The sequence below is a fragment of the Monocercomonoides exilis genome (assembly GCF_001643675.1).
Source record: "Monocercomonoides exilis strain PA203 chromosome Unknown scaffold43-869231, whole genome shotgun sequence".
NCBI lineage: Eukaryota > Preaxostyla > Oxymonadida > Polymastigidae > Monocercomonoides > Monocercomonoides exilis.
This window is the reverse complement of record NW_027150588.1, coordinates 416,678-427,500: the sequence shown is the minus strand read 5'-3', so window position 1 is coordinate 427,500 and position 10,823 is coordinate 416,678. Positions and strand designations below refer to the sequence as shown.

The window sequence follows — 10,823 nt, the reverse complement described above, 5'->3', positions numbered from 1 at the left end:
GGTTCTATCATATCTTCTTCTTCTGTAACTGCTTCTCCCCACTCTTCCTCCTCTCCCTCTCCCTCTCCCTCTTCATTCTCTCCTTCCCCTCCCTCATTATCTTCATTCCCCAATCCAACTTTCTCCCCTCACTCCTCTTCTTCAAAACCAAAAGGCTCCCTTACCCTCCTCAGCTCAACTTTAACTTACAACAAGATACCTTCCTTCAGCTTGACTGATGCAATAATTGCAAGAAATAGCACAACTAGCACCACAACAGCCTCCAGTGGTATCTCTCAATCACAACCATCGCAATCAATAACATTATTTTCTTTTTCTTCTTTTTCCTCATCCTCTATTTAATCATCGTTTCCCGATTCATCTCTCTCTCCTCAGTCCCCTTCACCTGAACCTAAGGTACTCTTATAATCTCTGCGCTCTCCATCGTATCACCATTACCCACAATTTTTAAAAAATATTATCGCCCCCATCCTCTTCTACCTCTTTAATGACTCTCCCTCTCTTTTCCTCCCTCATCCTCAGTACAATCACCATCGATAGAACTACCTCCTCCTCCTCCTCCTCCTTATCATCATCATCATCATCTTCTTCTTCTTCTTCTTCTTCTTCTTCTTCATTATCTTCTTCTTCTTCTTCTTCCTGTTTCTCCTCCTCCTCTTCTTCCTTTTCTTCTTTTCCTTACTGCCGGTACAGATGTCTGCTGCTCCTGTGAATGCTCCTGTTCTTGTTCCTGTTCCTTTCGCTTATTCATCATCATCTTATCTTTCTCCTCCTCCTTCTGCTGCTGTTGGTTTTAGTTGTACTTCTCCCTCTGCCATTTCTTCTGCTTCTGTTTCTTCCTCCTTTCCTTCTTCCCTCTCTCTTTCTTTCTCTCTTTCTTTCACCAGAAGCTTTTTTAATTCCGTCTTTCAGTCAAAAGGCCCACCTCCTCCGCTTCATCTGTCAATACTTCATCATCATCTTCTTCTTTGTCAATATCTTCGTTAGATATTTATTTCGTTCGTTTTATTATTGGGTATCAACAACTCAATGCCATTTTCTGTTAGTTTCAAGAAGTTACGGTACGACCTCGCAAAGTCAGTTAATGAAGTGTTGAAATCTATCTGGATCGATTTGCATTATTCTATCGGTAATGAATTTTGTGATTACCATTCTTAGAATTGTTTGAATTTCGCTCATTAAAAGCGATGTTTTGACCAATCTTCAAAAGCGTATTAATCCTTCTCAAAATCTTCTTCTTGAAGATCATAAAAATTTTTGAGGATTCCTTTTTCGTCTAATAATTTAACCTTCTTCTGCTTCATCTTTGCTTCATTCCTCCCACTTGGGAATTGGATCAGGGCATCAACATTCTAATTCATTTAAGCTGTTAAATATGAATCTCAACCAAATTGAACCGAAAATTGTCTTGTTCATATTTCTTCTTCTCAGCAGATGAATCAACAATTGCGACTTATTTTCATTTTTCATTCATAATTCTTGTGATGAAATGCCTTTTTGATGAATCCATTTCGATTCATTTTTTCTTCTTCCTCAACGTCTTTTGTGATAAACAACAAAAATAATGTTTTTTCCATTTCATTAAACTTTCAATAAATTCAACGTCAAACCTTGTCTTTTGTTCATATTCAGAAATGCAAATTAATGATTATTCAATTGCAGGATTTCAGTCGAAAATATTTATCAATGTAAGAATTCAACATTCAGTCGAGAAAAGCAGAGTAACATACTCTCAATTAAAAATGGTGGTCGATTCTAATTATTCTATTTGGAGATCGAAGGATGATCAGCCAAAAAGGAAAGAGAAGGGAAAGAAAGATCATCTGGAATGAATGATTGCAGAGATGGCCTTCTTCAGATTGCAAAACTCGAATAGCATTCAACTTGTAACGAAGCACGAGAATGATGAACTGAATTCAAAGGCGAAAGCGAATGTAAAATGTAAATCTTGTGAAACATTATAAAAAAACAGTTAACTGACAAGAAATAATGGGTATTTCATAATAAAAGAGAATTGATGAATTGATCATTGGTATGATAAAGGAAATTCTTTTTGAAGATATAAAAACAATAAAAATTGTTTATCACGAAATCAATTTCCATTTGATGAAGACAATTCGAAGAAATAAATGTTTCAGAGTTGGCGTTGTGTTTTTTGAATCAGAAAATGATATTTCACAATTCACGTGAAAAGAAAATGAAAGGTGACAAAATTTTCATTCATATGGATTGCTATCGGAAATGAAGAGAAAAAGAAATTGAACTCAAATGCTCAATTTGAGAAAATTGATTGAAACTTAAATGAAATCAGAAAAAAATCACAGTTGCTGTAATTTTTGTATTTGATACATAGAGGATGTGTGCATGAGTGGGAAGCGAAGACACAGTCGAGGAAAACGAACTAACGAGTAAATAACTTTCTCATAGGTACAGGGAGTTAGTAGAGTTTTATATTGTCCGTTATGTAACGTTTGTTTTTCTGCAATAATTATCATCAACTACATTGATGCCACCGATTTTATTCTGGCTGATAAAAAGGAGGTTGTAAAATGTGCTGTGATCATGTCTTATTTATAGTTACTTCACAGTTCAGGGTGCTGTTTTAAATGTGTTATTTTTCTTCAGCTTCTCTAAAACGGGAATTGAATGATACTGCTAATGGAGAAGAATACATTGATTCCTTAGCTACAAGTAAGTAAGTTGCAATCAAAGATGTAAAAGAAAGCAACAATGTGATTATTTAAAAGATGTTTTATTTATTCAGTGTATTTTGATTTTTTCTTTCAATTTTTAATTGATTTTCTCTTTTTTTGAAATGAACGTGAGAGTGATGAGTGTAATACTTTCAGATTATTCATGTGAAGATTGAATTTGAAAAGGTTTAAATGGAAATCATTTAATCAAAAACAGTTTAAAGATTCTTCTACTTCAAAATTTTGCTCTATTTGATGGATTCAAAATTAATCATTATTATAAAATAAATAAAATTTAAAAAAAAATCATATTGAATGTTACAAATTTTCATTATCGTTTTTAAAAAATTTTCTTTTCCTTTCTGAGCATTGACTTGTCATCGTTTTCATTTAACAAAAACATACTGCTTTCTTCCATTTTCGTGTTTTGAAGCATTTCATTCTAGATATGTTCTTCTTTTGAATTTTTATAAAATAAATAAGTAAAACAGTGGGTTTATGGATCTCTATTAAAGATAGAATCTATTTTTACCGTTCATAAATGTCTAAGCCGGGTTCTATTTCACTGATTAGGAAAAAGCTTCATGAAAATTTCGGGTATTTGATACTTACAGTTATGCTTTGTTGTGTAGGACTCGTTATGACACATTATTTCACATTGAACACAAAAGAAGCAGGCGTATATGAATATTGTGCGAAAGGATGTCCGGAATTCGAACCTTCAACAAGGGAGCAATTTGATAAATTCATTTGGTTTGCTGTTGATGGAGTTTCGTGGAAAGTTACGCAAAAATTACGTGATATTTTTGACGATAATACAAAGCGCTATATGACCCATACAAATCAAATACGATATACCTTTGAACTTTTAAAAACATGGTTTACAGGAAGAGATAATGATAAGCCGAATATTATGCTTATGAAAGGCGATTCAATTTTTCCTGCAATTAATAGAGCTTGGAAAGAAAAAAAAATTTGGCTGGAAGGTGAAACATGGGTTTATTCTACTGTATTTGGAGATGATTACAGAAAAAGAGAGTTTTTTAATATTGTTGATTATGGAGAACAATTTGTTCAACAACATTTAGTTATCTTCCCATACTTTTTTGACTCAGATGAGAATAAAGCCAAATTAACCGATCATTTTGAGCAATTGTCAAATAAAGGTCATTCCTTTATGACTTACACATCTTCATCTGATAATGTGATGCACGGAGCAGTTGCAGTTAACAATACTGCTGCACTAAAAATATTGGCTGATAAATTTGCTGAAAATATGAGAGTTGTTAAAGATTTTGTTGATAAACATCCAGATTATCTTCTAATCATCAACACGGATCACGGATACGATGATTTTAGTTTGCTTCCTTCTTTTTTGCTTTTCACTTTTATATATTTATTTGATTATAAATTCACAACTTTAAAATTTTTAAATTTCATGTTTTTGCAAATTTTTCTAAATGACTTATAGCCGAAGATGGAGAATTGTGCCTGCACGGAGGTTGCACAAAGGATAACGAAGGCTGGCTTTTCTTTTACAACCCTCGTTTCACCAAGGATTTCAGGCACATGGATGTTGTCGACATCTGTGCGACAATCATAAAGTATCTGAACAACACTGACATTCCAGGGAACTCCGTGGGAATCCCACGCAACTCGTTTGAGGATGTGCGAGACGAGATCAAAGTGAAGAAGCAAGCTTTGCGCCAGCTGAGCTTCCTGCTGAACCGGACGACTTCACACAAAGTTCCCTCGAGCTTCCACACTGTTCTTAACTGGGACCTGAAGCCGTTCGAAGACTGGGGCATGCCGCTGAGCGAAGTCAAGAAGCGGGCGGCGAGCGGAGAGGAGGTGGCGCTCCGGCGGCTGGAGAAGTGGAACGAGTTTGAGAGCGCATTCAACACGACGCAGAGGGCGATGTATTTGGACGTCACGGCTGGAAAAAGGGTGGGCGATTATGTGTGGTCGTGTGTGTATCTGGTGGCGTATGTGGCACTGAACTTGCGGTACAGCGCAGGCGATGTGGCAGTTATCCGGAGGCTGCTGAAGGGCAAGAAAGAAGGTGAGGACTCAGAAGATTCACAGAGCGGCTCTAAACATTCGTCTGGAAAGGCATCTCGATTGAAGTCTTCGTCGATGCTAGTTCTGTTTATGCTGCTGCGGTTCTTTTTGACGGGGTATATGTTCTCTTTCTTGTTTGTCAAGAAGCCGAAGATGATTATCAAGCTGAAGATCTTCATATTCCTGGTGATTGCACAGACGTTTGTTCTGATGTGCACACTTTACTTGATCCAAAGCCGGCTGAAGAAGAAGAACAAGGGAGGTTATGATAGTCTGCTGAATTCTTCGTTCGAAGACAATTCGCTGTTCCCTTCATCTGCAACGGATGAAGGAAAAGATTCTTCATTATCATCCTCTTCTTCCTCTTCCTCTTCTCTTTCTTCTTCTTTAACTTCTATTGGAATGCCCGCTCTGCGCCAGGGCAAGCACGAGAGGAAGCGGAAGGAGATCTTCCTGTGTCTGGGAGTGATTCTAGCGCATGTCCTGGCTCTTTTGGTGTTTCCAAAGCTGACCAAAAGCAAGTGGGTGGGCGAAGGCAGCACGACGAATGCGACGCATGCGCTGTACAGTGTGTTGACGTGGGTGTATTTGGTGTTTGAGATTCTGGTGCCTGCAGCGATGCGTGTGCTACTGAGGAAGAAGAGGAAGACGCAGAATATTCCGAGTGGAAGCGGGCTGTCTGGGTTTAAGGCGATGATGGTGGTGCATTTTTATTCACTGGTCATGCTGTGGTTGCTGAGTGTGCAAGAGTTTTTTATTTTTATTTTTTATGTGTTTTATGTGTTTGATATGTTTTATTTATTTATTTGCACATTTATTTATTTATTTTTTTAATTCAATTTTTCATAATTTTTTTTTTCAAAATAATCTTAATTAATTTTTATTCCCTTTTTTCTTTTTTTTTCTTTCAATCTCCTTCAGAGATATTCTGTGATCCCTTCATTCTGTCTAACCACGAGGCGCATGTGGGATGGGCCAAAACTGATCCACACTACATCACCATCAGTTATCCCTTTGGATTCCATCCGTCTGTTGTATGCATCTGAATCTTGTTTTGAATTTTTTGCTTTTGCTTTTGCTTTTGTTTTTATTATATTTTTATTTTAATGTTTTATATTCCCTCACCTCCCCCCCCCCCCCGCCCCCCGTTTTATTTTCACTCTTTGTTCTATGAAAACAAATATTTAACTCATTTATTTTCTCCTTTATCATTTTCTTTATTATTATTATAATCATTTCATTATTATCTTCTTCCCCTTCTTCCTCTTTCTTCCTCCTCTTCCTCCTCCTCTTCCTCCTCCTCTTCCTCCTCCTCTTCCTCCTCCTCTTCTTCCTCTTCCTCCACATATTCTTCATAATTCAGATCCTCATCATCTGTTCCAGTGCCATCTACATCGCCATCATCTGCCTCTCTCCCATCTCCCAGTACTCTGCCTCCGCCAGCACCCTTTCCTTCAGCCAGGCATTTATTGAAACCGGCTCATTGCTCGAGTCCTTCTCTGCTTGTTATTCTCCTCCTTCTCCTCTGCAGCTGCCGACGCTGTTCATCTCCTTCGCCATGTTGGATGCGCATTTCCTGCACACCCTCGTGTACCTCTTCCACTTCGTCATCAACAAGTTCTGTGTCTACCCAATCATCGCTTACTCGGTCGAGATGCTTCTGCAGCATTCTTCTTCATCGGCTGCTCGCGCACAGCGCCGCAGAGCAAAGCAGGAAAGCTCACTCGAACTAGGGCTGAGCACTTTTTCTTCTTCATCTGCTTCTTCTTCTTCTAATTCTTCTTCTAATTCTTCTTCTAATTCTTCTGTGAGAAGCTGTCTGTTGGAGTATTTGGTGTTTTATTTTGCAGCGACTGTGATTGTGTTCTCTCCATTGGCGTGGCTGGGACATTTGGGTGAAGATGTCACTTTGAATGTGTGATGATTTTTTTATTTGGTTTTCATTTCTTTCTTTTCTTTTCTTTTCTTTTCTTTTCTTTTCTTTTCTTTTCTTTTCTTTTCTTTTCTTTTCTTTTCTTTTTCTTTTCTTTTTTTTTCTTTTCTTTTCTTTTCTTTTCTTTTCTTTTCTTTTCTTTTCTTTTCTTTTCTTTTCTTTTCTTTTTCTTTTTCTTTTCTTTTCTTTTCTTTTCTTTTCTTTTTCTTTTCTTTTCTTTTCTTTTCTTTTCTTTTTCTTTTTCTTTTCTTTTCTTTTCTTTTCTTTTCTTTTCTTTTCTTTTCTTTTCTTTTCTTTTCTTTTCTTTTCTTTTCTTTTCTTTTCTTTTCTTTATTTTTTTGGCTTTATTTTGCTTGGATTTATTATAATTGTAATATTATTTTTGTTTTATTTATTTATTCTCTCTTTCTCCATTTCCTCGAACATAACACATTTATTATTTTCTCTCTTTCTTTCTCTTTCTCTCTTTCCCTCCTCTTCCCCTTCTCCTTCCCCTTCTCCTTCCCCTTCTCCTTCCCCTTTCCACACAGGTCGACGCGACTTTGATCTGGAAGGGCATCTTCGGGTACAGCAACCACGAGTACATCAGCGTTGTGCAAATGGCGTTTGTGAAGTTTGGTCTGATGGTCTTTCTCTTTATGGACATGAACTTCATCGTCGACACAATTCAACGTGCATGCTTTAGAGAACTGGGTATTTCTTCTACTTCTTCAACATCTTCTTCTTCTTCTTCTTCTTCTTCCAGTGCTTCTTCTTCTTCTTCTGCTTCTATTTCTTCCTCTCCTTCTTCCTCTTCCTCTTTATCAAGCCAGCCAGCTGTGCCTCACAAGTCTCTCTTTTCCAGGCAGGTTATCAAAGTTGTGAGCACAAGCATTGAGTCAATCCTGATTCCGATGTTCTTTGTGTGTCTCTTCCTCATCTACCGCCTGTGGTCGAGGCAGAACACGAAGGACACGATGCTGGCGGTGAATGTGATCTTCTACATGGGCTTCGTTTTGGGCTGCAATTTGTTTGTGATGCTTGTGACGCTGCTGAGAAACAGGAAGACCCAGAGACTTGTGTCGGGAATAGCTAAGTAAAAAAAAAAAAATAGGGAAAAAAAATAGAAAAGAAAAATAGAGAATAATATAAAATAAAAATAAAAATAGAGCAAATGCATTGTTCGGCTCAAGATGTTAGTTCTGCTTTTTATTTGGAAACCTTCTTTCATTCTTTTTCTTTTTCTTTTTTTTAAACATTTTCATTTTCTTTTCTGCGATTTTTAAAAATGATCAGTTCATTTTTTATTTAATTACAATTAAGCTTTTTGTCATTTATCTGGTTCTTGATCTTGAGAAACATATTGTTCGCAGTATTTTAGATAGATATGCATCCTTTTTGATATTTAAATAAGAAACCATTTTCCAATCCTCATTTATGAATGCTTATTTAACTTTCTTTTTCTTATAAAAAAAAGATAAATAAGCGTTGCATAAAAGCTTTAATAAGTTTCTGGTTTTTCATTTTGTTTCTGTTTTTCCAATGACCACACATAATAATCAATCACACTCAATTTTCATATTTATTCTTTGTCAATAAGAGTTGGTGCAACAACCCAATCTTCATTATCCATTTATGAATTGCTTCGGATGCTTCCTGTTTTTTCTTTTTCTTTTTCTTTTTCTTTTTTTTTTTAAATTCCATTCCTTCAAAAAAGGCATTGAAGCATTGAGCATACTTCGACAAATATTGATCCTCTCTTGTTTTAAGCATCTGGTTATGCGATTCACAAATTATCTCTTTGCTATTCATTGTATCGAAAAGAGAAAATAATATTTTTTTTTTTTTTTGGATTTTTATTCAAAAAAAGAAAGAAAGAAAGTCAAAATCAAAAAAACCAATGAAATTTATACATGTAAATGTTCTTCGACCTCTAACAACCCTGGCACATCAATTCCTCGCTCTCTCTCTTTTTTTTTCCCGAAAATTTTCGAAATAGAGAGAAGCCGTTAAGCACAACAATTTATAACAAAATCAAAGTAAATGTGCATTCACAAATAAAGACATATAACAGGACAATATTCGAGAAAATGAAAAAATAATACAATTAACTGTTCAATATAACAAAGTTGATTCCTTTTAAATAAAGATAATAACGAAAATATCTGACAATTTCTGATAATTATTTAGGGTTGCCAAAAACTCCGCAAAAGGCATAACTTTCTATTCCGCAATGATTATCACCTCTTAGTATCTTGAAAAGCCCTTCATCGCCCCACGAAGAACCCCAAGAGTTTTGGCAAAGCCAATAAGGGGTTCCATTTTCCACTCCCCATCCTAAGCAAAGGACAGCATGACCTCCACATGCGCTTCCATATTTATGCTTATATACACCACTTTTATATGTTCGAAAGTCATCATACACAGTAAATGCGACCTGGATTGGACCATGTTCATAGATCTCCTTTTGCATTTCATCATCGTGTAAATAACGCCAAGAATTTGCTCGAGTTCGGATGATTGTTGATCCATTGATACACCGCTTTGGGCATTGAGGGACTCTTCCAGTTCCGGATACATAAGGCATACAATCTTCGTTTGTTATACCATCAGTAAAAATCCATTGCCATGCAGGATCGAGTGTTGAACCATCGCATCCCATGTCATCTTTATCACAAGATACTAGATCTTGAGGCGACATATGCCCTCGTCCACGACCAATAATATTGATTCTATCGCCAACACATTCAGAAATTGCAAATGCCCAGCATGATCCACAATCTCCTTGATCTCTAACTCCAAGAATTTTTCCTTGCCAATACGATCGTGAATCAAATTCTTCTGGTACTTCGGGAATTGCGGACCATATTCTCGTTTCTCTATGAGGCAAATGAACTCCAACTCTTCTTTTAAGTTTTTCAGCCGTCATAATTTCAGGAGGATAGTCGTATGCAATCCAAGTAGAAGAAGGGTCACTATTAATAAGCTCCACCATAGTTTCGCTAAAAGTCCATGAAATCAAACAAATTGCAAAAAACATTGATTTCAAAACAATAAAAAATTAATGGTTGTATTTCCATCCGTTTTTGAATTAAGTTTAATGCAAATGGAAATAGCATATATGTTTCAATTACTTATATAAAACCGTTTCACAATAATTTTTCACCAACCTTGAATTTGATATCATCAATTCTGAAGTTTTTTCTTTTTCAAGAATAGAAAAAAATCTTGGTGACAAATCAGAATTTTTTGGGAAAAAACACGCTTTGGTGAATTAACAATATCTCGAATAAGCCTTTGCAACACCCATTTTTGCGTGCAATTTATCGGTCGAGCTATAATTCATTTGCCGAAAAGATAAAAATGATAGTTTCTTGTCAAACTTTGATGTTCTTGAATTAATCCACTCGCCTTTTCAAAAAAATTTTTATCACAGCAGCTCTAATTTAAAAAATATAAAGAAAAGAAAAAAGAAAAGTACAGAGTTCCTAAATTCTTCAGAACAAACGATTAACTGCAACGCCTGTTGTAATGGGAGCGTGCGAGCCAATATCAAACGTTCAGCCATCCACCCAAAAAATATTTCTTCATCTGCCTTTTCTCACAAGAATTCCTTCCCATTCCAATAAATCTTTCCTCGCTTTTCCTTCCACAAGAAATATAATTCCGTCCAAAATGTTCACTCCTCTCTCATTCTGTTCATCCCTTTTGGTGAAGTGTGTTTGTTTCATGCACTTCAAATCACCTTTTCCAAAAAAATCGTTCCTCTCCTTTCCATCATTTCCACATCCTATTTCACCCACATCCCTTCCTTCCTCTCTTTTCTTTCTTTCTTTCTTTCTGTCTTTCTATTAATTCTTTCCTTTGTTTTGGAATCTCTATCATCTGATACTTTCACTTCTAACGCTCTTTCACTGTTCTTCTGTTTGAATGCATGCCATTCATAAATAAATTGAATCTTGTTTGTCTATTTTCAATGATAAGACAGCATATTCTCCTTTTCATCAGCGCCGTGATGATTGTAAGAACGAACAAATGAAGAGCATACAGTCATCCAGGCCATGTTCCGTGTTTTGGAATGAGGCTCTTCATGCCTTTGAGGATGAGGAAGACAACTTTTCCCCCTCTTTTGAGGAATCTGATTCCACAAATCTCAT

At 36.1% G+C, this 10,823-nt stretch overlaps 2 protein-coding genes across 2 annotated transcripts; one reads left to right on the top strand and one right to left on the bottom strand.

Annotated features, from left to right (window-relative positions):
• Nucleotides 1–3,234: 3,234 nt before the first annotated feature.
• MONOS_8592 (putative FBOX domain-containing protein) lies at nucleotides 3,235–8,413 on the top strand (the record flags this gene model as incomplete). Its single annotated transcript, XM_067879016.1, has 5 exons — nucleotides 3,235–4,051; nucleotides 4,165–5,493; nucleotides 5,676–5,788; nucleotides 6,118–6,669; nucleotides 7,218–8,413. The coding sequence occupies 5 exons, from the start codon at nucleotides 3,235–3,237 to the stop codon at nucleotides 7,764–7,766; spliced, it is 3,360 nt and encodes a 1,119-aa protein (XP_067722122.1). The 3' UTR covers nucleotides 7,767–8,413.
• Nucleotides 8,414–8,501: 88 nt separating this feature from the next.
• MONOS_8591 (putative cathepsin B2 cysteine protease) lies at nucleotides 8,502–9,717 on the bottom strand. The gene has a single exon (XM_067879015.1). It carries the CDS (start codon nucleotides 9,704–9,706, stop codon nucleotides 8,849–8,851), a length of 858 nt encoding a protein of 285 aa, XP_067722121.1. The 5' UTR covers nucleotides 9,707–9,717; the 3' UTR covers nucleotides 8,502–8,848.
• Between the last annotated feature and the right edge of the window lie 1,106 nt (nucleotides 9,718–10,823).

What these genes read in the sequence shown, in the direction of transcription:
- MONOS_8591 (XM_067879015.1), bottom strand. Translation starts at nt 9,706, where the DNA reads ATGTTTTTTGCAATTTGTTTGATTTCATGGACTTTTAGCGAAACTATG.